The 27282-nt window shown below is 33.8% G+C and overlaps 4 protein-coding genes across 4 annotated transcripts; 2 read left to right on the top strand and 2 right to left on the bottom strand.

The window, feature by feature from the left end:
* Nucleotides 1-313: 313 nt before the first annotated feature.
* LOC124532160 lies at nt 314-15234 on the top strand. Its single transcript, XM_047106884.1, has 9 exons — nt 314-1884; nt 3653-3794; nt 5493-5621; nt 6267-6470; nt 7579-7704; nt 8433-8488; nt 9097-9209; nt 9663-9729; nt 13412-15234. Exons 1-9 carry the CDS (start codon nt 374-376, stop codon nt 14607-14609), a joined length of 3546 nt encoding a protein of 1181 aa, XP_046962840.1. The 5' UTR covers nt 314-373; the 3' UTR covers nt 14610-15234.
* A 533-nt stretch (nt 15235-15767) lies between these two features.
* LOC124531863 (TLC domain-containing protein 5-like) lies at nt 15768-19274 on the top strand. Its single transcript, XM_047106420.1, has 4 exons — nt 15768-16071; nt 16397-16625; nt 18269-18506; nt 19194-19274. The coding sequence occupies exons 1-4, from the start codon at nt 15858-15860 to the stop codon at nt 19245-19247; spliced, it is 735 nt and encodes a 244-aa protein (XP_046962376.1). The 5' UTR covers nt 15768-15857; the 3' UTR covers nt 19248-19274.
* On the bottom strand, nt 19231-21009 carry LOC124531864 (RNA-binding protein 7). Its single transcript, XM_047106421.1, has 2 exons — nt 20783-21009; nt 19231-20708 (listed from the first exon to the last, which is right to left on the bottom strand). The coding sequence occupies exons 1-2, from the start codon at nt 20867-20869 to the stop codon at nt 20208-20210; spliced, it is 588 nt and encodes a 195-aa protein (XP_046962377.1). The 5' UTR covers nt 20870-21009; the 3' UTR covers nt 19231-20207.
* A 102-nt stretch (nt 21010-21111) lies between these two features.
* On the bottom strand, nt 21112-24921 carry LOC124531748 (trypsin, alkaline C-like). Its single transcript, XM_047106262.1, has 4 exons — nt 24918-24921; nt 23535-23700; nt 22758-23013; nt 21112-21790 (listed from the first exon to the last, which is right to left on the bottom strand). The coding sequence occupies exons 1-4, from the start codon at nt 24919-24921 to the stop codon at nt 21464-21466; spliced, it is 753 nt and encodes a 250-aa protein (XP_046962218.1). The 3' UTR covers nt 21112-21463.
* Nucleotides 24922-27282: the final 2361 nt, after the last annotated feature.

Here is a 27282-nt window from a genome sequence, read left to right on the forward strand (position 1 = left end):
TATACATAATACAGCATAAATAATATAACTAGATTTATTTATACAAATTTCAATTGAGCATTGTAGCTAATTTTTACGAAAAATAAACATGTACAAAATATTTGGTCAAACTCAGAATAACATAATTAACCAACAAACCCAGCCAAACCAAGCTATTGATTACATAATACGCATTTAATACGTACAATAGAAATGCCGGGATTTCCATTTTTTGTTTCACAAAAGTTCAAATATAGTTTTCTTGCACGAAGCGCTCGTATAGGCTCTCATCGATTGGTCAGGGGTGGCGTGGCGCGCCTTGTCCGATCATTAACCCAGTTGTGAGTCGGCGGCGCGGCCGGGCACGCGACCGCCGCCGATCCAGTCCACCGCCATGCAACTGCCCGAGCCGCCGCCACCGCCGCTCGCTCCTCTCTGGGACCGCGTGCTCCGAGCCCGTGCTCTACCACCCGATCTTGACGTGCAGCTCCTTTACATAGCTATCAAAGACCGCCTCTCTCACCCCGAGTGGGAAGTACGGTTGCACGCTCTCAGAGTTCTCGCCGACTTACTTCCGATATCCGGCAACGCGCTGTCCTTTCCGTTCGATCAAGTCATCGACAATCTCGGACATAACTCGCCAAACGTTCGTAAAGCCGCATTGGATGCTCTGAAGGTCTTCTGTACTCACTGCGAGGATCCCGATTGTGCAGCTCGTGCGATTATAGACAAATTTTCTTACAATAACATTAGAGCACACACGAGTGATGTGGATATGAAAATAAATATTTTAACTGGATTGATACTCTCCATACCGTCTTTGATAAGTATTTTGAAACGTAGAAATTCTAACCTCGATTTGTTTCCTGTTTTTCAAATATTAGGAGAGAAACTTTTTGATAATATGCACAAGGACGTCGCCCTCCGATCTCTAATGAAATTACGTAGATTGTGTGGTCCACGGCAATATATGATATATTTCTCGCGTTTGGATTCGAGAACTCAAGATAAGTTTCGTGTTTTGTGTGAAATGTACGACGAAGACTCGCAGGATGTTTTTTACGCTCCGAGGAAATCACGCCCACCTGTAGTGCATATAAACCGCGTTTACAATAGTCCTTCTATGAATCCTATATATTTATCTACAGATTCATCTTCGGATGATTCTTATAGGGTGCCGTTTCATAATGCAAATTACGCTAAAGTTATAATAGAAACAGAAATTAAATTCGATTCCGATACAGCTATAACGATGACCGTTTTAGAACAAAATGACACTGAATCTGACAAAAATACAGCAAGCGACGATGAATGTGATAGTTCAGACCGTTTTATGTTAAAGTACAGTGACGTCGAATCAGAAGAGGACACTGATGTCGTTGTAAAGAAAGTTCGGTTCGGTGGTGAAAGTGTAAAAATTCGGACACCAGACAGTGATAACTTAATAACAAGTGAAGAAGACACGAATCACAATCGTCCAGCATTACTAGATAAACCAGAAAGTGAAGATAAATTAACAGAAACGCCGTCAAACGCAAATAAAGTCCAAGAATTAAAACGAGAGAACCATGAAAGAGAAAGTAATAACACATCGAAGAAAAGCGGTATTCCATTACCCATAATATCAAATAGAGGACTGAAAGGGGTCCTCAAACCAAATAAAGTGAAAATGAAATCAAAGTCTCTAAGCGAACTGTACGACTACTTTAACAAAAAGAGTGACGTAGACGGTAAATCGAAAGAAAATACAGGATTTGCGTTGACCCTTACAGAAGTGACATCCCCTGACAAAGTGCCCAGTCCAGTTGAACTACATAGAGAAGTAGAAGTTTTGCATAACCTTCAAAGAAGCCCTACACTGTCTCCTCGAAGACAGCAAACGCGATTAAGTGTAGATCACGACCGGTGTGTATTTTTTTTGTTTTAATAATACATCTAAATATATGTTACGAAATATTTAATTATAGCCCTAACGGGTTTATACTCAGTTTGAATAATTTATCTTAAGCAAACATCTTTATGATACAAAGTAGTAAAAATAATAGTAAACAGAATTATCTGGGGTTTTCCTCGTGACGGCGTTACGTTCAATAAACAACCCAAAGTAGGTATATATAATGACTAAAACTATACCAAATATATAATCAGTTAGACAATAATTCGGGACGTGATATAATATGTATTAGGAAGTAAATAAAAAAAAACTACTCCACCAAAAATTTATCTTAACTTTATAAGATATTTACTAAAAATAATGATGACTTTAATCCTCAGTTAATAGCAAGATAAGAAAGTACATTATACGAGGGGAGTATTTAATAACCATATTCATGATTGATGATATTATTTCTTAATAAACAAATTATAATAATTATTATTAATTACATTTACAAACAAAAACTATTTGATAAGTATAAAAAACTATTTGTTACAACAATATACAGACTGTTGTAGTAGATCATTCATTTAAAAAAATGTTGCTAAAATTGCTAAAATCACTAACAATAAAGATTCCAAATAGATTTATTTAATTATTTTTTACTTTACCATACGCATCACGTGGCCTTAAGAAGTCAAATTAATTGTAATGAATTCAAAACACAGGTCCAATAATAGTTAAAATTAACAAAATATGTTTAGGTAAACTAGTCGTCGCCCGCGGTTTCACTAGTCTTTTAGGGGCTAGTCGTCAGGTGTTAATTATAAAAGCATCCTAGGTCCTTCCTTGGAGTTAAACCTAACTTCATAACAAATTTAATTCAATTCGGATCATTGGTTTGACCTTGAAACACAGAGTTACTTTAGGATCAAAAGATATCAAATCTGTTAAATTTTATATCCAATTTGTATTAGTGGATCGCCAGCGAAAATAAACGCGTTACTCAAAATAATTTCTAGGTATTTCGAAACCTATGACAGGTTTTCTTTTGTTTTGATTTAATTTCATTGTAAAATTATGAATCCTTTTTAAATTATATATTTATTGTCAAATATATGAGTTCTCTATAACCGGCCAGTTTTTTCCGATCTCTAAAATTTTTTTTTAAGATTTTCTGCATGTCTTCTGGGACACGAATCGGCTTACGCTGTTAATAATATAAGATACAAACGAATGGCGGAAACATATTGATAATGTGTATCTTTTCTTTACACTTCATTATACACCACATGGCGAAAATATATTAATTCAACATGGATCCAGCCTAAATAAGAGTCTTACAATTTTGGTTACCTTATGGCTACATAGTGGTCTTTTACAGGCAACCAACGGTTAAGATAGCTCATTGACAGTGGCGGATTTACCAATAGGCTAAGTATGCTTGAGCCTAGGGCGACAGATTTAGGAGGGCGGCAAATTTAGCCCAAAAATGTTATTATCTTACAGAAATTTAACAAAAAAGCTTATAATACATACATACGAGTATACACATTACGTCCGTAATCCGTATACTCGTCACTACATAGCGGGTTGGAAAACTAATTTAATAACTGACTGAAATATCACCTAGTTTATAATCATACTAATAACGGGAAAAACCCGATGTAATGAGTAATAGCCTAGCTATATATATAGCCTATAGCCTAATAAATTGAATAGCCTACTAGCGGCAGATTTGTAAATCCGTCACTGCTCATTGAGTATACCTTTGTGGACAACACAATTTTTGTTTAGATTCATCTTGAATCTGGTGGCGTCATCTCGTCATGACAGCAGTCTCCTCTCTCCCAGGCCGCCCTCGCCGCTGCGAGGTCACTACGATTGGGAGGATCTTAACATCGTTCCACAGCACATAGCTGTTCAATTGCATAACACGGTAATTATTATACAAATTACTATCACTACAAGGCTTGGATATATAGACCGAGGGTAAAGAAAATTAAATGGTGCTGTGTGTACCTACACATAGTTTAGTAATTATTATAATTATATTGGTAGAACTGACAGGATAATTTAGAATCATTATCTATTAAGCATTATATTTATTCTAGAATAATTAGAACTAAAGTTACTTGTTGCTAGTATTCTTGCTACCATTACTTTTTTCAATTTATATGTATACATATTATTAGATAGAACTCCAGGAGGATCGTAGCAGATTGTGATAAAGGATTTTATAGAACTTATGGTACTTTGAACAGATTAAGCAACGAACAAACATGCTTTTAAATTAGTTGAGAGTAACTTTCTCCGATTATGAGCCTTGTCATATTCTATCAACCAGTGATATAATCTTCAAAAGTTCCACACTAATCAAAATTGGAAGAATTAATTTTTCATAAGAAACCTAAAACTTTTTGATGGGATATGTCCGGAATTTAAGGACATAATGTTAATAATTTTTATTTCTCGATAAAAATAAATAATTATACTTAAATTTAGATATGGTGCCTAGCTCTTGGTAATAAAGACATATTTTGTCTGACATAAAAAAATAAAAAAAAAATCTTACGTTCCTAGTTTTAGGGAATCTTAGGAAAATAGGTAGGTATTTGTTCACTGTATAAAAAAAATCTGTTAGTGAAATTTATTAAAATAACTGTAGTAATGTAATAACAAGTAATGTAACTTTCTTTATATATAAAATAATGTTAAAAAAAATAGTGGACGCAAAAGAAAAGCGTATTTAGGTCGCTAATAAAACGTCAAATAAAATGAATTTGGCTTTCTTTCTTAATTACTGTTTTACCTTGGCACCTCAATACGAATAACTCTTGCACAACATCTTAATATATGCGTCCTTGGCTGTATTTTTGTTAATATATTTAGTTCACAAGGACAAAACTTGACACTGTCTGCTGTCCTACTTACTAATTAAAAGTTTATGGTTTTTATTCCACTTTATTCGTGTACAATCGTTTGTGAAGTTATGCGTTACCATTTATAAATTTATCCTTGCTAGATAATCTTCCAATAATCATTATAACCTATTCCAATTTCCAATATAAGTTGGAAAAATATAAACAGACTTGATTGACTCAGGTATTTTGTGCACCATTTACAGTTCTTGATTAATATATGAATCAAGATAAATAAATTTAATCACGCTTCTGATATTGTAGTCCATACTCAATCATATTTTGGCAGAGTTAGAAGCCATTGTCGATCTTACTCTCAATGTCTGCACAGATATTTAAATTTGTATGATGTTCAGTATATTTTGTATATATGATTTGAAAGAGCTGAGATGTCCCAGTGATTAGAACACGTGCATCTTAACCGATGATTGCGGGCTCAAACCCAGGCAAGCACCACTTTATATATGTGCTTAATTTGTGTTATAATTCATCTCGTGCTCGGCGGTGAAGGAAAACATCGCGAGGAAACCTGCATGTGTCTAATTTCATCGAAATTCTGACACATGTGCATTCCACCAACCCGCATTGGAACAGCGTGGTGGAATATGTTCCAAGCCCTCTCCTTTATGGAAGAGGAGGCCTCAGCAGTGGGAAATTTACAGGCTGTTACTTTACTTTACAGTATATTTGCTATAAGGTTTGTATTTGTAACGCAGGAAAATTGGATAGCGGCAGTGAAGGCAGCAGATCACCTTCATAGTAAGCTTTTAGATCCCGAAAATGTGAAGAAACTCGAACCAGCTGTGCTGTCCTTCGTGCAGCACATGTGGGCAATAAGCGATGCGGTACAATACCTTTTTATATGTATTAGCTTAGTCTGAGTGATTATGTACGTCGGGCCGATTTTGGCAGATTCAGGATCATTCATAGAGTCACAACAATCTTTAATATTCCTTACCATTTGATTTAGACCAGATGACACTTTTTAATTATCTGCCCCAATTTTAGGTCAAAGTAAAGATTAATAGTTCAACGGCATACAACCAACAGTCTGAAGATTAAGTTGATCTCAAAGCAGTGCTATATTTCTACACGTTTCCATATTTTCTTATTGACATGTACGATATGTTTACTATGCTATTCTTTATATTTATACTATTCGTAAATTAATTTTATACGGCATATAAGTTATGTATTCAAAATTAAAGTCGAAAATCTTTATTCAATATAGAACTTGCTTATTGATAGTCAAAAATCTACCACCGGTTCGGAATATACCACCTCGGACCTGAGAAGAACCGCAAAAGAAACTCAGCGGGATATTATATGTAAAAACATTTGTGGCATCATTTTTAGGCGATCATTTCATTCCCAAGGTGTGCAATCAACTAAAAAGTAGTGTTGCAATATCCTTAAGCACACAAACGTTCTTTAATGATTCTTTTAAATTATGCTAGACAGTATTTTTGACTTTATTAATTTACGCACAGGTATCGGCTGCCAGAGCACCGGCAGAAGGTGCGGTGTGCGCGGTAGTGCGCAGCGGTAGTTCTACCTGTGTCAGACAACTTCTACCCGTATTGATAGCAAGGATAGCAAGAGATCCGCCACCAGCGGCCTTACCCCACGCTCTGCTACAACGAATGGCTTTACATCATCTCGTTGAACTCATATTTGAACCTGATATGATACGGGTATATGCATCATTATTCAATACATTATTATACTGTTATATATAAAAACTCCTTGGTCCAATATATAGATTTTTTTCTACTTTATACATGACTGGGTGGGCCTGAGTTTCTACCACCTGGAAATTGGCTTGTGGTATTTATTTATGGTGTAGGTTGGTGGACGACCACTTACCATCAGGTGGCACAACTCCGTTGTAAATAATAAAAACCATTCCTTACATAGCCAATAAGCCATTAACCTTGGGAACTAAGATGTTATTTATGTTCTTTGTGCCAGTAATTACACTGACTCACTCACTATGCAAACCATAACTCAACAATAATTTTCGGATTCAGTTTCTACTTAACCGATTATAATAAATCTATATTTTAGTGTTTAACTAAATATTTTAATTTTTTTAAAAAAGGTCGTCACTAAAAACTTGTTTCTAAACGATTTTTCTATCTATAACACATTTCGTAATTAATCTACATATGTGTATCCATAATAAAAATGAGCAAAGAATTTTCCTAGTAATAGTATTATCAGCAGTGTTGCCCTAAAAGGGTTTAACCTTGAGATGGATTAACTTTGTAGTACAATGATAACAACAAAAACCTTTCATTGTTAAATTACAAACGGTATAAAGACTATAAGGAAAGCGAAACAATTGAATTGAATTTTTTTTTTAATTTGTCAGCGGTAATTTGTTTAATTGCCTAAATAATTTCGGATTGGAATTATGATTGGAATTATGGTTTTGGAATTATGATTAGCCTTTTTACAGTGAGATTTATTATAACATCAATACTAAAACAAAATATCTAACAACTCACTACTTAATATTATACAATAGATAGTATTCGCAGTGTTGATAAATATTTAAAAAAAATACTTAAAATTTTATGTTTAAAAAAAATCGATAGAAGTAGGTAAATTAAGTGATAAAATCAGACCTATTTTTGAAGTTTATAATTTAGGTCTTTCTTATTTAACATTCTTGCCACCATTCCACGCGGTCACGATTTATACAGTAACTAGTTTAAGTTCATATTTGTGTATAAGCATTTAATGTTATTAATTTGTATAGGTCTTTCTTAAGCATAAAATATTCTTATATTGTCACAGGATTCTGAAAACGGGCAGCTCAGGGCTGCCCTTTGCTTAGCTAGAGCGGCAGGCCCCGCTGCTGTGCTATCGGCTGTCCGAAGGAGACTGTCCGGAAGCCCGCGAGCGGACACTTTTTGTAACGAGGTTAAACAAAACATTTGTACACTTACAACAGATTATATCAACAATTAGCTCACACAGTATTTACAATCTACTTTAATTTGACCTTTTTACTTTAGTTAGTCAATTTTAAACCAGATCCTCAAAATGTTTCATTTAAATGTACACAAGTTCCTGCAATGTTAATTAAATTAAGAACTATTAGTTTAGTATTTTATTCTTCTTTATACTTTTCTATAATCTTTGTATTTGAGTAGGTCAACATCCTCCTACCGTTATCCCAATTTACTTGGGATAAGGGTAGGAGTCTTATCGTGGATCTTCTTCTTCCATACCTCCCTATCTGACGTCATTTCACAAGTAACATTCTTTCCAGCCATATCATCTTTCACACAATCCATCCATCGTTTCATTGGTCGTCCCCTACCTCTATATCCCTCCATATTCATTTATGTAGGTAACTCAAGACGATTTCTACCGACTTGTGTCCGACTCGCATAAAAGTGGTGAAATGGGTTAGGCCTGAACCCACCATAGGACATACAGGCAAATACTTTACTATATCTGATTCTATGCGAACTGATTGCACTAATTTTTTTTTTTTTAATATGAGACAACATCACATACATTACTCTGATCCCAATGTATGTAGCTGAAGCACTTGTGTTATGGAAATCAGAAGTAAAGACGGTACCACATACGGTACGGTATATGTAATAATGCAGCAAATCTTAACTAATGCAATATTACAGCTTCGAGAACGTCTTAACCGACCTGTCGACAATATGAAGCCAACTCATATCGCGAGGTACCTACAACTTTACTTATTTTGTTCATCATTTGTTTTTCATAAAAAATTGGAAATTTGTCGAAAGACATAGTAACTTGCCAAACTGTTTAGTTTTGAGTTTGTATTAGTATTATATATACTCATACATTTTTGTTAATTAAATGCTGAAAATTTGATACATAATATATCGTTCATAGTTTTCTCATGTTAAATTAAAAAAGTATCTTGTATAATTACGAAAAACAAGTGGGTCTGCCGCGTAACTTCGCGATTATTCAAAAGATTTTTTACGAATTTCGAAACTTATGACAGATCTTATTTTTATTTCATTTCATTGTAAGCAGTAAGTTTAGAATGAAATTGAATAAAATCAAACTAAATTTATCACCTGTTCACCTAAATTTAACTTCAAAATGATAAAAACTTTTTGAATGAAATTTTTAATGATAAATAGTATAGTATACATTGCTTCAGTTAGAATTTGTGTTTATCGATAACAATTTACTTCAATTTTGGTTACGTTTCATTTTTTATTCATAACACCAACATCTTTGAACTAGACCTCGATATACTCCTAACACGTGTATTTTTTCTTTTTTTTTTTACAGCATTAACACATTCGGTAGAATATCTCAGCTGCCAGTACCTGCACGTCGACGAGCAAGATCTACTCCTCCAGCAGCGCCACCTCCACGACCTCGGAGGTTGCGACCTCTACCGGACTCTGCACCTCTACCCGGTAGTGACTAAATATATATTTTGTTTATTTATAAAATTAATAACTGTTATTATATTCATATTTCTTGTAGAATTTACATCCCGGTGTTGCCAATGAAATAAATCATATTTAAAAAAAATATTTTGATTATTTATTAAATCTATATTAATATTATAAATGTGAAAGTAACTCTGTCTATCTGTCTGACGCTCTTTCACGACCAAACCGCTGAATCGTATTTGATGAAATTTGGCATGAAGCAAATTCAAACTCCAAGAAAGGGCATAGGCTACTTTTTTGCCTAACACATGACAACCAACAACCTAAAACGCGGGAGAAACCGCGGGCGACTACTAGTTTAAATATATTCTAACCCATTAGCTTCAGCTCGTAACAATATAACTTTCTAGTATACCCAATTTTAGTGTCTGGAGTTTAATTACATTATTACATGTTCTTGTCTTATTTTCCCAGGTATATCGCAACCCGGCAGACCTGATTTATTCTTAAAACCTCTATCATCAGTGATTCTACTTGACGGGTAAGTTAAGTATTTGTTAAATTTATTTATTTAATATTTAAGACAATAATTTAACCGATATAGCTCAGAACACGTAGATTTCCAAACATATCATCATCCTCCTGCTCTTATCCCAATTTTATTTAGGGTCGGCACAGCATGTCTTCTCCTTCCATTCTTCTCTATCAGACGTCATCTCACATGTAACATTCTTTCTAACTATATTGTCTTTCACACAATCCATCCATTGTTTCCTTGGTCGTCCTCTACCCCTATAACCATCCACATCCATGCTCAAAACCGTATATTTCGATACGATACGTAGATTTCCAAACACCGATCGACAAATTGATTAATATCCAAGTGCATACTTTGTGTTTACAAATCTCGTGCTCGTTATTTAAAAAAATGTCGTTAAGAAATCTGCATTTATTAAATAAAAAAATTCCATATTTGTGTCCACTAATATGTACTGGATCAGCGTCGTGGAATTAGTTCATAATCCTTTCTTGTAGAAGCAGAAGCCTTAGCCTGCCATTTTATTAACTACAAACAGCACGTGATTAATATGGCTATAATAAAACTACAATACAATTCCAGTTAACTACTTACAACCACTTTATATTCGCTTCTAAGTTACGATAACGATTTCGTTGACATTCAAAGCGTATTTGGAATGCCATAGATTATTCAAGATTCGCCAAACGGCCATGATATCATGTCAATTAAATGTCAGATTTGTTTATTTCTTTTTACGGTTAAAACTGAGGTAAAGGCGAAGGACTGCAGCCCAAAAGTAGTCCAAATTTTTTTTTATATTTTTTATCATTACCGCATGTTGTTCCATGTAAATTTATGGTGGGGACACCATGAAATCCCATAAAACCTCAATATATATATCGGAGAACTAATTATTATAACAAAAATATGTGGGTAGACTAATCACCCAACATAACACCTGTTAAATTAGTCTGACATATTGTGTACAAACACAATAGGTCAGACTAATTTAACATTTCACTAAAAAATATTAATTTAACAATGAAACAGTTTCAAATTATTAAAATAATCATTTCTGGACAAGTTTTTTTCTTAAAATACGGTTTCGCGCCGAGATATATGTAATTTTTTTAAATTTGGACCTATCATATGTCACCGTCATTATTCTGTAGTTTACATTCTATCGAAGTAAATTTCAGTTAAATTATGTAATTTTAATACTGTATATTTATTCTTCTTTCGTTTACAGATGTAATAGTAGCATATAAGACTGTAAATCCAGTTTCTCCTCCTGCACGAGGATTCCTGTGTTAAATAAATTGTTAGATAAAATTACGAGATATATAAAGGAAATAAGAGTTCATTTATAACTAAAATTGCATACATATATTACTTCATGTATTATTATTTCGTGTATAAAGACTTTGTACACAATATATGGTATAGGATTTTGTGACGTCTACAGTAAAGCTTGCAACTAATTTATTAATGCTACTCTTCGCACAAAGTCATTGATAATTTAAAATTTATTATTTTTTACATTTTAAAAAATAATTATAAATAACAATAATAATAATTTTATTTATTAACAAGGGTAATTGTATCTAGTGCATCACATTTTTAGGTTTGGTGATAAATATAGAACAAACCAAGGCAAATTTGAGTTAGCTAACTGGATTGATGTGCAATCTGTGATAAGGAAAAACGGTTTCCCTTCCTAGTTTATAAATGTAAATACGATTTTATCTACGCTGTGTGTTTTCTAGATAAATTATCTTAACGAACATATTGCATATTTGGTTAACCACGGGCTATCAATTAAAGATTAACAAATAATCTAAGTAAGGTATTAAATCTATAATACTTACTACAAAAAGGCTAGTTGCACCTGCGGCTTTACCCGCAGTAAATTTATAAACTTCTATAACAGACAATTGGTTTTCGCATATATAATATTATTATAGGTGAATTGAGTCGAGATGGCCCAGTGGTTAGAACGCGTGCATCTTAACCGATGATTGCGGGTTCAAGCCCAGGCAAGCAGCGCTGTTTCATGTGCTTAATTTGTCTTTATAATTCATCTCGTGAAGGAAAACATCGTGAGGAAACCTGCATGTGACAAATTTCATAGAAATTCTGCCACATGTGTATTCCACCAACCCGCATTGGAACAGCGTGGTGGAATATGTTCCAAACCTTCTCCTAAAAGGGAGAGGAGGCCTTTAGCCCAGCAGTGGGAATTTACAGGCTGTTGTTGTTGTAGGTGAATCCCTATTTCCCTTGGTTACGCAATTACTTACGCTGTTTCATTTCTTTTTTTTTTTACTTGTATAATTATTTGTAAATGGTTCTTACAGGAAGAAATTTATTTAAAAAAAATTGAGGACATTTTCAAAAAATGATTCTATTTATGACATATTGGCGGCGTATTATGTATTTTCGAAGTATTAAGAAAATAATGCTGTCATACAATTAAACTCCATGAAATATTTGAGTTTTGATAAAAAATATTTAAGGTAACACTTTAAATCGCGTGTAAAAGAAAAAAATTCAAAAATTAAAACATAGACAATTTTAGTTGTTTTAAGCTTTTAAACAATTATTAAGTCAATCAAATTATCACGCCACTGACAATGAGGTTAAAAGTAGTATCGATTTATAAAAATGCGTCAAATCTGATATTCTTTGAATAAAACAATTACAAAACAATTATTTACCACAAAGAAATCGCGTAACCAAATTTCGGCCGGTCATATATCATGTAAAATGTGTAATTCCCAACACGTCAGTACTTATTTCGAGGGGATCGTAAAACATTGCTTCCATTTTATTAAGTAAACGTTTATAAAACCGTTACTTAGCAACGGATAGAACAACGGATGTTAGTCAGCTAGGGAATAATACACGATTTAAGAATATATTGCCTTAGCACAATAGTGTATTCACATGTTTCATAATTAGGTCAATGGGTCGATTAGACGGCGTTCGTTCCTTCAGCGTCGATAGAAATTGGCCTGATATCGAATCAATTGCCCATTCAAATTACAGTAGACTCGAAATGTTTCGTAGCGCCCAACGCGCGTTTCTACTTGCCCAAATTCAAACACATATAGTTGCGTGCCATTTGTAACCTACATTTTAAAACAATTATCCATTCGAAGTCCATTCAAGGCACCAATAGGCGACCCGTTTATGCTATCTCAAAATCGCTCCACTTTCCTTATTACGTTCTAATTACTTTTGATTGCATATTTCTCATAATCTTCTAGAATATTTGTAGCGGTGCTGTGTAGGTAATTTGATTATACAGCAGTAATTTTTCAGAAGCACACTGTATAGTTTCAAATTTACCGCATTATTACAATAAGTAGCGATTTCGTGAGTGTTTTACATAATATGCAGATAGGGGTGAGTTCATCAACACGAACGTGCGTGGGAATTGATTGCTGACGGTAGATAATAGTCGAGGGTGTCGAGTGGCGAGGCGGCAGTCGCGGCAACGCGGCCGCGGTAGGCGCTGGCATGCGGCGTTTGTGTTGTTGCGGGTCTATAAGCGCCGTGCGGCCGACGCTCGCGCGAGCCCCAGATCTCGTCGCCGATCTGCCCCCGCACACGCGGTAACTCATTTCTCCCGGGTTTCCCTCACGAATTCATTTTGTACATTACGATTGTGTTTTGTTTTTGTTATTTGCAGAGACTCGAGCGCCGTTACTGCTTCTGCCGATGAAAGTGAAGAAAATAAATCAATTAAAAACGAAAAGAATGTCGAGGGTCATATTACTGTCAATGATGCGACGGACGACGAGAATAACCCGGAGCAGACACATCCTGTTTCAGTGTCACGCACTCCGTCTATCCATGTCGAAGATCTCTCCGAAAAATCGTATCCATCTATAGTTAGTTCTGAAACAGCCGGTGATCATTGTTCAGTTAAAAGTGAGAACGTTCAAGAGGACGTAACAAAAGCGACAAGAGAAGATGAATCAACTCCACCGCCAATGGAAGATGATGAACCAACATTAACAACAAATGACGTCGAACAACCTTCAACAACTCCGGAAAACATCGAAGCTTCGGAAGATAAACAACCTAGTGAAAAGTCATCTCCATTGATAAACCGTTCTAAAAGTGCTAGCAAGTCATTTAGTTCTGTGAGAAGTGCAAATACTTCACCTGAACCTACGAGTGAACCTCTCGAGACTCGGTGTGATCGTGACGTTCGTACGGCTCTCGCAGAATGTATGGTTCCTTCCAGAAACGAGGACTGGGAGGCTATTGTCAATAAATTAATAGAAACCGAACGCCTTGCCAAAGATCAAGCAGCCCGGGCACCTGCAGCGAGCTGGCGGGCAGCTACGCGATCTGTCTCTGTGCACGTGCGTTCGCTTCGGTCCCGGGTCGCCAGAACTGCTTGCTCCACACTTGGAACTTTGTTTGAGCACAGGGGTCGTGCCCTTGACCCTGAATTGGAAGAAGCTATAAGCGCGCTCTTGGAACGATGTGCTGACGTGAATCGTTTTCTACGTGCGGATGCTATTACAGCACTGGGACGAGTGGCTTGTGGAGGCGGTTGTGCGCGAGTTGGTGTGGCACTTGCCCGTCGGGGAGCGACACATCGCGCGGGTCCGGTCCGTGCTGCCGCAGCGCAAACGTTGGCAAGATTGGTACGACAGCACGGTGCATCACGAGTACTTGAACTCCCTAGTGAGCCGCGCACAGTAATGCTGCGTGCAGCCGGGGAATTATTAGCAGACGCAAGTCCAGAGGCGCGAATGCATGCAAGACACCTTTTCTTTGCGCTCTCCGAAGATTCGCGCTTTAGACAGATGCTCAAAGACGCTATGCCTCTTAGTCGATATCGTGCAATTGAAAAGTACGTAGATAAACTGCGTTGTCGATAGAAATATATTTTATTGACATTCAAGAATTACATCGTTAAGAGCGTAGGTTATCGATTTTATACAAATCCTTGAAGGGTTTTTAATAATAGCTTGATGACTCATAAAGGAAAATAATACCTATCAAAACGACATCAGAATCTTGACTTGACAATTACATTAACTGGCTATTCTGTGTATGTATATAGGTATAAGATACCCCATTGCATTGTACGTATATTTTCAATTTCGTTTCCAATCGAATTGAATGACATTGCGATGTGACTGATTTGAACAAAGGATATTTTTGTAAGTAGGTAACTTGTATGAGAACTGAATTTTGTATAACTATAACCTTGGATAAATCCTTTCTACGAAAAATATATATACGTATAGCTCCTTATATGTAAGTTTTCATCAATTTGCTTTTGTTTCTGCAGACGAGACTGCAATTAAAGTTATGGAACGCTTAATTCAGGTTTTTTGATGATATTTCGAATCAAAACATTGTTTTACCTTGTTTTGGTAAATATCTAAGTATATATTAATAAAAAAAAATTAATGTTATGTATGGTCGGTAATCTGACATTCTTTGAAGTAATGTCTATTGTTATCCTCTACGGAGTGACTCATTATATTTTGTTATTGTTAAAATTATTGTAGGTATTGTTTGTACTTTATTATTTTACTTTTAATAAACATGTATATAATTATTCTGCTTTTATTTATATAAATGTCTAGCACTTTCCTATTTTATTAAGATGATCTGGGTGCATTAAAACAATACTATGATTTATATAAAATTAAAAATATTAAAAAAATTATAAATATTAATATAAAATTTATTTTTAAAAGTTAACATAATCATAATTTGTATTTATAATTCATCTCATGCTCGGTGGTGAACATAAAAAACGGAAAACATTGTATCTATCTATGGTGATCTAGGTGCATCCACTAACAAGCATTGAAATAGCCTTGAAAAATTATAAAAACGTCGCCTAGCTTGGAAAAGACGCATTAGACATTTTAGATTGTTACTTTGTATAATCATAATAATTTATAAATAAAGTGGCTTATAAAAATGTTATTTTATAAAATTACAAACGTGCAAAGTAAAACCTACTAGTTTTGTAAAAAAAAAAAAACATAAAGTGACATTGACAATATTTTGACAGCACTTTTAACAAATATAACAAAAAATACACAATGGCACTGAAACATTTAACAATATGAATAAATACAAATCCCATTTTTCTCATAAATAACTGTATGGCGTTACAAAATGATCTCTCAACCCCATCGTTGCTGAAGCTGTGTTCTTTCATCTTTTGGGGTTGGACATACATATGGTGCACGCACAAAACGCCGGACCACAGCCCAGAATGGCATTCGAGGGTAGTAACTTTGCTCCACGGTAGTGTCGCCACTGTTGCTGGTCTGTGGCAATGTGGAGTGACTGATATCAACCGATGTAGACTCAATGGTAAGCATTAAATTATTTTTATCAATAAACTTGTCTAATGAGAAAAGTTCGGCTTGTAATTAACTTACTGGTGATACAATAATAACTTAATTTGATAGATAATTCTAATGGAAACTTCTAAACTTATCAGTGTTTCATGTCCGTGTATTATATATAAAAACCTTCTTCTCGAATCACTCTATAGATTAAAAAAAACCGCATCAAAAACCGTTGCGTAGTTTTAAAGATCTAAGCATACAGGGATATATGGACAGAGAAAGCGACTTTGTTTTATACTATATAGTGATTTTAGAAATTTTATTAAAATTTTCGTTTCAATTTGTAGCCAAAATAACACCGGCGAATTACGCCTTAATGCTATGGTCGTGGGGCTACTTCGCCTTCGATTTGATATGGTGCCTTATATACTGGAGTAACAGCTACGTCATTCTCTGGCACCACGTAAGTGCTCTGATAGCTGTGGGTATTTATATGAACAAAACTTACTCTGGATGCACCTTCGCTTGTACCCTTGCACTTATGGAAATCACAAATCCTTTCCTTCAAACCAGATGGTAAGTACTTTTTTTTTAAATGAATATTTGCGATGTTTTTGTGTCCTATAAACATCTTTTAAAGATAAATAACACATTCTGATTGATGACCTCCGTGGTCGGCTAGTGCGTACACCGGTTTCCATGGGTAAATACGCCTCTCCGAGGGTACGAGTTCGATTCCCGGCCGAGCCAATGTAGAAAATTCATTAGTCTTCTATGTTACCTTGGGTCTGGGTGTTTGTGGTAACGTCGTTACTTCTGATTTTGCATAACACAAGTGCGTTAGCTACTTACATTTGGGATCAGAGTAATGTATGTGATGTTGTCCAATATTTATTTATTATTATATATTTATTTAGTGACATGTGTTTGTCTAATCTTGTCTTTAAGTATTAAACATACCAGAGGCGTCATGAGTACGCAAGTTACAATATAAAAAAAGTTTAGTAACACTTATTGAGACTTGGGTATACATCATTGATACTCGGTTTGGCGTTACTGAAAATGTGCAACGCGGAGACCACTCTGGAGGAAAGTCGCACAGGTCCATATAACACAATATCTCGTCCTTGGTCCTCGTTTAAGAATAAAGAGTTACGATTTGCGCGTGTTTATTACGTAAATATGTATATTCTGCAAAATAATCTAAATGCGCTCTTAGTATTGTGTTACTTAATATTTCAATAACAAATTCTGACGGTACTTTGCATATTTATTTCTAATATTTTTATTTTAATGGAGACAAGGAAACATATTCAATTTTAAAGTTCTATTCACGTAAGCATCCATTAAAATCGCAAGCACAGATTCGCATCACATAATAGATCACATATTTATACGGTTTTCAAAGGTTTTTTTTAACGTATTATTAAGCTGTTATTATGGCGGCTGAAAGTTAATCTCGGTAAAAATATATTTTATGAGTTTAATATAGACTCTTTGGTAAGAATAAATTTAAAAAAATCTTGTGCTAATTGTTGAGTATGAATTAGGTTCATACGCGAAACACATTTAGAGGGACACGATAGCTTCTGCGGCGATAGCGTGCCTAGTTCTAAATATATGAAAATAAATGTTGTGTTGATTTCTAGACAATTTTTGTCTTTGTAAATGTGATAATATTAAAATTTTGTTATTACTAGAGAAAACACTTAGGTTTCTTTTTTTTAAATTATCACGTAAATTCAAGTATAAAGGTACTAGGACTTTTGGTAAGAGAGGTAAACTCTGTTGCCTCTGAAATTAATTGACGTTTAAGCTTAAACAAAAATTTAAAAAAGTCATTTAACCTTTATTTTTAAATCAGTTATTAGGTATTTTATCTGTCACGAAAATTTTTCTTAATAATTGTATTTTTTATGGTATAGGTTGGCGGACAAGCATATGGGCCACCTGATGGTAAGTGGTCACCATCACCCATAGACAATGACGCTGTAAGAAATATTAAATATTCTGTGCCACCAACCTTGGGAACTAAGATGTTATGCCCCTTGTGCCTTTAGTTACACTGCCTCACTCTCCCTTCAAATCGAAACACAACAATACTGAGTACTGTTATTTGACGGAAAAATAACTGATGTGTGGTTGGTACCTACCCAGACGGGCTTGCACAAAGCCCTACCACCAAGTAAAACGTATTAATTACATTAGAGATTTTTCAGGTTGCTTCGTGATTCCGGCTATGGACAGACAAAATTTTACTTTCTGATAGAATTAACATATCTTATTCTGTTTTTGACACTACGCGGACCGTTATGTACATATTTGATTTACAAAATTCTTCCATCCGATATCCTTGATATGGATGAGAAAATTATATCCCTAGCACTGTATGGGGTATCCATTGTTTTCATATATGAAATAATTGGTTATGTCATATACAAGTATAAGAATAAAATTGTGAGTCCTTTGATGATTTTTTAGTATTAATCTAGCAGAAAAAAAAACTAGGTAGATACTTATAAAAAGACTGTAGTTTAGGATGTTACTAGATTATGAATTCTATTCGATTTTTAAATTAGAATTAAAATGTAGTGTAGTGTATGTAATTAAAAAAATAATTTTATGTTACCGCATTGTAAATTTAGATAACCTTTTTATTTAGTAAGGATCATTTTTATTTTAATCTAAAAAACGAAACAATAACCAAAAACGCTAACCAATCTCGTAAAATATGATATTTATTACGATAGGTTTTTTATATTAAATATTTAAAACGAGTAAGAATGGGAGAGTAGATAATTATTTTAGTAAGTGACTATTACACACAACCATTTCTTCGGAAACTTTTGGAAAGTTTTTAACCCTTGACATAGTATTATATTAAGTAAAATCTTACATAGACTTATCGATATTGTATTTTCTTCATCATTATATAATAAAAAGAAGAAATATTGTATAACTTTACATGACTGTGTTGTTGTATCTTGATAAATTTATGTAATTTATGTTAATAGCAACACTATTGCTCATAAATTTTTAAGTAATATTTATAGTAACTAGATAAGAAAAAAAAATTGAAATTATTTACTATTTATTCAATTCTTCACAAAACAAGTACTCCACAACATATTATTTTATTTTCAGAAAGAGTTCAAAGGATTTGCTAATGAAATTACTGTAGCACTGATGGAAAATTAAGTTTTTAATAAAATAATTGCCATAATACACAAGTTTTTCTTTAAAAAACCCAAGGTCTGTCTCTTTCCCTAGTTTATAGACATTTTTCTCCTGATTCCTGCTTGCATTAAAATAATGTGTGGACATAGTATGGATTAACTTTGTTAACTCTAGTATTTACAGTATGCAAATAACTTCCACATCAAATAACAATATTTTGGATTCGTCATTGTTTAATCATCTATAGTACTGTGAATCTACCGAATGTCAAGATTGTGAAAGAGGGCTTTAGCTGCCTCATATTGCTAACTTGAAGGTCAATTTCTCCACATCTCAACATATTAAGATGCATTTAAATTGTAATTAAAATTGTCTGTGATGTGGCAGAGAATAAATTATTATGAAAAAAATATTGTTGCTACAAAAAACAATATTAGTTTCTTAATTGTTTTCACTACATGCTGTCATCTCAACTAGAAATGTGAGCTTTAAAGAAAATGCATGAGTTTTCAATCAAGCTTTGATGCCAATAAGCATCTTTTTATTAAATTATCCATACAATGTATTAACTATAGACAAAAGAAAAAAGGTCATGTGAATATTATCTACAACTATGGTAGGTACCACTTTACCAATTTTCTAGTGCAAAACAGCAATACTTAGTATCATATTCCTGTGTGTAGGGCGAGTCAATTAGTGTAACAAATGCAAGTTACATAACATCTTAGCTTCCTAGGTAAGTGGCACATTCTGTATGGAATGTTTAATATGGCGATAGATGGTGATTATCACCTTCTACCTATGTATTGAATAATTTATGCATAAAATATTCTGAAAACAAAAAAAAATAGATAAATATTAAAACTTTAGTTAAAATGTATTTAAAAAGTTTTCATGCTAACAATAAATGCCACCACATGTGAATATATAGTAATATTTTCATATATAAATTGTCATCTGCATAAAAGTTTTATTGAAGTCTCATTTTCTTCTTCTGGATCTCGTATCTCGTCGAGGTCTCCAGTTGTTAGAGTTGTTCTGACCTTTATAATCATCTCGATGTCTATAATCATCACGATTATGCATCTTGTCTTTTGACCTATATGGGTGGTGTCTGTGAGACCAATTACCCTGTAAGCTTGCCATGACAAGCTTTTCATTTGTGTTTTGTCTCTGTGTGGGCTGATGAACTGGATTCGGATTTTCTTCCTTAAGTCTGTCAGTCATATCGGAAAATTGTTTAACAACATTTCCTTGTCCGAGGTCCATAGATGTGTCAGGACCGTAACATCGTATTGGAGGTGGAAGGAGTGCCATTCTACCTCTAACTTGTAATGTCAATGTTCTATGAAAAAGAGCCGTTCCCCTAAATAAGCTTATAGCATAAGGCACTGATACTTCATGACAATACGTAATGAAAGCAAAAGATCTGTGCCGTCCGTCTCTATCTCGAGGCATTTTTACTTTTTCTAGAGGACCTGCCTGTAAGATATTAAATGTAACATTAGAAAATTTAAAGATTTCGAAATAGACAACATCGTATATGAAATTCAAACCTGTAAGAAGAGTTCGTAAAGAATCTCCTCGGTAACTTGCTCAGCTAAATTACCACACCAAATTGTTTTATTTTCCTCTTCGATCATTTTGGCAATCTTAATTAAACTTTTTTTCTAGTTAAACTTAGAAATTAATACAATATTATAATATCTAGTGTAAAAATTTAGATGTTATCATCACCAAACCAATCACGATTCACGAACAATTGACAGCAGTTGTCAAAAAAACCAACAACTTACTAATGGTTATTATAATTTATAATCTATGGGTACATTATACAGATAACAGAAAATATACATTTTCAACTGATAATCGATATTACAGACCGACTCGTTTTTAAAATGTCAGTATACGAGTAGTACTCGTATAGTAAGTCTTAAAAGCTCTTAATTCTTAAATGAAAAAAAAATGGCCGTTTTATTTTATTTTTTATTAAATAAAGTTTACATCAAGTTATCAATAACTATAGATTTCATATTTTCTTCTTACTTTTACAATGTTCCGTTCATGCATTGCCATTTTTATGTAATATTAAATTATTTAGTTTTAAACTAGGTAGGAAGTTCCTACTAGGAACATATAACTTTAATAGACATGTTTAAAAAACTTATTAAAATTCCAAGATTATTTATTTTTGTCATTCATGCATTCTTATTTATTTAAATAATAATTAATAAAGCCTAATTATGGGACTGTATTATCCAGTTAGTGTACGATGACACACGAGCGTTAACTCCAGGGTAAAATGAATCACCACAATGGACTCCCCAGGAAGTGATGCCTACAACAATGTCCTTGTTGTGGATAACTGGACCACCGGAGTCTCCTTGGCAACTATCCTTGCCTTCAACATCAAGAACGCCAACGCATAGCATTTCAGGAGTCACATCGGGCCAGTTCTCGAAACCAGACTGGGTCTTGAGATAGGCATACCGAAGTGTACACAACAAGTGGTTTATGATATTAAGGTCAACATGCTGCAATTGCGTAGCTGATGGGCCTCCTTCCTGGAACAATTTCCAATCAGATCAGATCATATTCCAAAATCAGGAAAAATCTACTTCTCTTTCTAACAATAAACATAGAATTTGCTCAGTCGTTCGAGCTTGATTTAAAAACATCCATTTATAACTATATAATAGAAAACAAAGTCGCTACCCGCTGTCTGTCAATCCCTATGTTTGCTTAGATCTTAAAACGATGCATCGGATTTTGATGCCTTTTTTTATATAGATAGATTGATTCAAGGAATGCTTATATTATGTATAATACATGCATAAGTAGTGAATCACAAACAATTTTGGAGATGTCAGATGTCAATGTGATCACATGTTTTCCCGCTTCCATTGCTGACGCTAGGTATGACGTAGGTGAACCCACCTACGTCATAAATCTAAATAAGGTACTACTGCTGTAAGTATTGTACACTTTAAAATGATCGACAAAAATATCCGCGATGGTAAATATTCATATCTTAAAGATAACCTTTTCCAATTAAACATGTACCATTTACAAAAACCTTCCTCTCGAATCACTCTATCTATTAAAAAAACGGCATCAAATCCTTTGCGTAATTTTAAGTGTCATACATAGGGACTGACATAGCAAGTAAGCGACTTTGCTGTGTACTATGTAATAATGATTGACGAATGTGAGTCGAGATGGACCAGTGGTTAGAACGCGTGCATCTTAACTGATGATTGCGGGTTCAATCCCAGGCAAGCACCGCTGTTTCATGTGCTTAATTTGTCTTTATAAATCATCTCGTGCTCAGCGGTGAAGGAAAACATCTTGAGGAAACCTGCATGTGACAAATTTCATAGAAATTCTGCCACATGTGTATTCAACCAACCCGCATTGGAGCAGCGTGGTGGAATATGTTCCAAACCTTCTCCTCAAAAGTAGAGGAGGCCTTTAGCCCAGCAGTAGGAATTTATAGGCTGTTGTTGTTGTAAGTAAAAAGTAAATAAATACCATAACACGGCCCCATCCTGCGGCGTAGACGCGAGTGTCATCATGCAGATGGTAGTTGGATCCAGCAACGCGAGCAAGACTAATTGTTGTGGATAACGTGGCTGCGACACGTAGTCTGACAATCGCGACGTCATTGACCAAAAGCTGGGGATTGTAGTTCTCATGAAGGATTAACTGAGACACATCGTGCACGGTTCCGCCAGATGATGTGTATGTCGATCCCAAACGTACGACCCATTGACAAGGACTATCACCACTATGAAAAGAAATATTCGGATTAATATATTAAACTAATGCTTTTTGTCCGTACCTGCACCCTTTATCATGGCCGTAGGCAGGTATGGGGATTCAAACCGCCCCCCCCCCCGAATTTTTTTCGCTATGAAAAGTCGCTGTTGTCGTGTTATCAGAAAAATATTAATAAAATAAAAGTTCTATTATATGGTATAAAAAAGTCATCGTCTTTTAAATTATTTTAAAATAAAAAGCATTCTTTTTATTTTTGGAATTCGAAGTTACTCCTTATTACAACAGCAGTTGATTCGAGGTTCCAGAATTTAACCAGAACAAACAGACAGACAAAAATTGTAAAAAATACTATTTTGGTATATGTACCGTGGTACAATACTATACGTGGTAAAAAATACCGAAATAATATTTTTTACAATTTTTGTCTCTCTGTTTGTTCTATACGGCTATTTTAATATTACAAATTCACACTTCAATTTTATTATATGTATAGATAAGTAAACATATTCCTTATAAGATAATACATACTAGTAACAGTGAGCTGCTGAGAGCACTGTTGATGTTGTTATCAGTGAACCACCACAAGCTGAGCCAAAAATTCCAAAAACGCCATACTGCATATTGGACATGAACGGGTACTCCTCAATAGTGGTGGGCGTGCCACCCACAATGCGGTTGCCATTCTTTGGAAAGGCTAAAAAAACATTTTGAATGATTATTTATGTAGCATAGGTAATATACTGTTCTATTGGGGTCTATTTGGTACATATACCCAGCTTCTGGTTCCGTGAACAATTTCAGAGCGTGTAAAATAACCTAACTAAGCTAATAGAGAGGAATAAGATAAAAAGATCTGACTATTTCAATAGAACTAGTTGTAACGGATTTTAATCGCGTATATTAATTATTTTGGACATCCCAACGGGTAGACTCTACCCGTGACCACGAACGCTGTAAAGTGCTCGAAACGTCGGGATTTCCAAAATAATTAATATACGCGATTAAAATCCGTTATAACTAGTTTTATTTAAATGTGTAATAATCGCAAAAATTTAAGACAACATTAAGATCTGACTAGATCGTTAATTGTTTTATTTTTATTTACTTTTTTAAATAATATGCGACATATGTGGGCGGGGTTGCCAGGATCTTTGGCTAGGCTCAAAATGGCTTGAAAATGTTTTAGATCTAGTTCATCTTGTCGTTTAGATCATTTAACTGACTTTTGTTAGAATTAGTCTATGCCGGGGACTAATAACACAGTAGTTAAAATTATAATAAGAGCAGAGATGGCCCAGTGGTTAGCACGCGTGCATCTTAACCGATACTTTCGGGTTCAAACCCAAGCAAGCACCACTGAATATTGATATGCTTAATTTGTGATTATAATTCATCTCGTGCTCGGCAGTGAAGGAAAACATCATGAGGTAACCTTCATGAGTCTAATTTCATAGAAATTCTACCACATGTGTATTTCACCAATCTACATTGGAACAGCGTGGTACAATATGTTCCAAACACTCTCTTCAACAGGAGAGGAGGCCTTAGCCCAGCAGTGGGATATAATTATACAGGCTGTTGTTGTTGTATAATAATAATACACATTATGTCTACATACCCAAAGCGGCACCGATCACAGACAATAAAATTATCACTCGCATTATTTTAACTAATTAATCTATTTATTTCATTATAAAACGCTTGGTTTTATATTCCTCTTTATCATAATCCTTTCGATTAAATTTTAAAACCATATCTCTTTATAAACTCTAATTCTAGCTAATGTTTCTTAAAAGGCTTTGATCAAGATTATTTAGATTTATTTAAATGTTTTATTATTTATAGTATTTAGGTCAAAAACATTTTTATCTTCAATGAAACATAATTTGACTTGAGATCTGCTAGATATACCCATTTCAAATTCGTATGATTATATATATTTATATTTAATTCTTATGCATCCATTATATTTGAACATTTAACTTATTTTATACATTATATTTATTAACAGGTGATGAAAAACAGGAATCTGAGGCTTAAATACACAAATTAAAAAAATAATATTCATTCTTCTATTTATTTTCTTATTTCATTTAGTAGAAAGTGCTTATAAAATTATGATCCAAGTATATTCTAAATTATTACTTTTCAATTTTTCGTCATATGTATTGTAATTTCTTATGTTAATTTCTGATGTTGAAAATTTATTTTAACGTTTACTTGCGGAAAAAATAATCAGAAATATTAGGCAAATGAAATTTTCGTTGACATTTTTATTTAACAAAAGTAATATTAAGTGATAGAAATATAACTACCTACTATTTAAATCTTCTGTTTGATGCATGCATGATGTTTTACCATAGATATAGGTAACCAATTTTCAAGAATATATTATATAGAGTTATCCTTCATCTTTCCTTCAAATTTAATTGACAATTGATATACTGCAGTAAATTAAAAATCAACATTCTCACAAATTCTGACGTTCTTGAAGATGACTGAAATAACTGCACAATTGGTTTTAAGTATAATACACTAATTGTAATATAACTTAATTCTCAAAATTGTTTTGGTTAAATCTATTTTACAATTTATTGATGACTTTAATTTTATTCTTTATTTGGTGATTTTTGTAGTTATTTTTTTTTTTTTTAATTTTGTAATCGGTCAATCAAAATTCTTTAGTGTTTTGGTGTTTTATTTTTCTTTTCTTTTTTGTATTCATATATTATGTAACACATATGTATGTGTAATTTAAGTTTCTTAAATAATAGAGCAATGTCGCTTTGTTGGCGGCCGTTAATAACTGCACCTAGTTTTATACTATCGCAGTTATTATCGTTCACATCTTGTTTTTGTTCAAAATGATGCTTAAATAAATAAATAATTATTATTATTATTGTCTTGTACTTGTACTTCATTTTTAACAAATTATTATGAAGGATATACTTTTAAACCGAGTTCAAAAAGGAGGAGGTTATCAATTCGTCTGTATTTTTTTTTGTTATATCTCATAACTTTTAACTGGGTGGACCCATGTTGATAATTTTTTTTTTGTTTGAAAGGTGTGTCCCCTTGTGCGGTCCCATTTTAATTTCGTTCAATTCTGACGATGGTATCCACGTCAAAACGTGCGCGATAAAAATGTGAATAACTCATAAGTGCTGAGACCAATTTTGATAAATTTTTTTTTATTATAAAGGATATACTTCAAGGGTTATTTGGTGAAAGTTTGGTTAAGTAAGGTTCTGAGCATAGAATCCATGATAACACCAGAATGCCTAAACTACTTGCAGAAAGCCAACCAGAGGGTCGCAGAAACCCAGGAAGACCAAAGCTTAGATGGCAAGATGGTTTTAATAAGGACGCAGGAACTGTGGGAATTTCAGACTGGAAAACAACATCTCTCGATAGAAAAGTCTGGAGAGACCTACTTGACCAGGCCAAGGCCCACAAGAGGCTGTAGCGCCAGAGATGATGATGACGTTAGCGATAATCAGCCGAATCTTTTACAATATTTGGATATTTGTTCCGTAACGTGGTTCATGTAATTGTCATAGTCGAATATTATAATCATCTAGCGACCCGCCCCGGCTTTACACGGCTGCAATACTGATACTAAATATACTTCAGAATTTGTTTATTTACGACATCACATTGCAAACTTCTGAATGAATCAATTAATTTACCTTTTAGTGCGTATTTATTTGTTTTAAAATAGTGTTTTGTTCGAAGTCGGTTTTTCTTTTTGTTAAATTTTTTATTTATCAATCGACAGTTCAAAGCCAAGTACTATATAGTATGTTAGCTATAATTATCTTAATATTATTATGAAATATTTAAAAGATGTTTACATATTGTAATGTTAATATTCATTTTTTATTAAAATATATTGTTAATAATAAAATATATTTATGACCTATAAGCGTTTAAATGATGTCATATTAAAATTATACAGTAAGAAATATAAGGGGATTATATCGGGCACAATACCTAATTATAAATAAAATAGCCTTTATATCCAAACCCAATTAGCAATTTACATATTGTTTCCTTTCGTAATGATAATAGTAATCAAATTAAATTAATTAGATTAGTCGAGTCGATATCGGTAACGACATAGATTCTAAAAATTTTTAAATAGTAATAATGTCATTGTGAAAAAAGGTCATGTTAGTTTGGACGCCCAGTGTTGCGCAAAGGCATCCTCCATCTCTTTCCATTTTCGTCTGTCGTTCGCTATCCGCTGCCATGTTATCCCTGCATATTTAATAAT

Source organism: Vanessa cardui, chromosome 8 (genome assembly GCF_905220365.1).
Source record: "Vanessa cardui chromosome 8, ilVanCard2.1, whole genome shotgun sequence".
Taxonomy (NCBI): Eukaryota; Metazoa; Arthropoda; class Insecta; order Lepidoptera; family Nymphalidae; genus Vanessa; species Vanessa cardui.

Bases quoted from the DNA above. Each gene is read 5' to 3' on its own strand.
- LOC124532160 (XM_047106884.1), top strand. From the start codon at position 374: ATGCAACTGCCCGAGCCGCCGCCACCGCCGCTCGCTCCTCTCTGGGAC. The intron at 3,795-5,492 runs GTAATTATTATA...TTTGTAACGCAG, and splicing joins CTGTTCAATTGCATAACACG to GAAAATTGGATAGCGGCAGT. The intron at 8,489-9,096 runs GTACCTACAACT...CACATTCGGTAG, and splicing joins AAGCCAACTCATATCGCGAG to AATATCTCAGCTGCCAGTAC.
- LOC124531863 (XM_047106420.1), top strand. From the start codon at position 15,858: ATGGCGTTACAAAATGATCTCTCAACCCCATCGTTGCTGAAGCTGTGT. The intron at 16,072-16,396 runs GTAAGCATTAAA...TTCAATTTGTAG, and splicing joins CAACCGATGTAGACTCAATG to CCAAAATAACACCGGCGAAT. The intron at 18,507-19,193 runs GTGAGTCCTTTG...TTTTATTTTCAG, and splicing joins ACAAGTATAAGAATAAAATT to AAAGAGTTCAAAGGATTTGC.
- LOC124531864 (XM_047106421.1), bottom strand. From the start codon at position 20,869: ATGATCGAAGAGGAAAATAAAACAATTTGGTGTGGTAATTTAGCTGAG. The intron at 20,709-20,782 runs GTTTGAATTTCA...AATATCTTACAG, and splicing joins TTTACGAACTCTTCTTACAG to GCAGGTCCTCTAGAAAAAGT.
- LOC124531748 (XM_047106262.1), bottom strand. The intron at 23,014-23,534 runs GTATGTATTATC...TTCTTTTCATAG, and splicing joins TCAGCAGCTCACTGTTACTA to TGGTGATAGTCCTTGTCAAT. The intron at 21,791-22,757 runs GTATTTATTTAC...AAATTGTTCCAG, and splicing joins CAGGATGGGGCCGTGTTATG to GAAGGAGGCCCATCAGCTAC.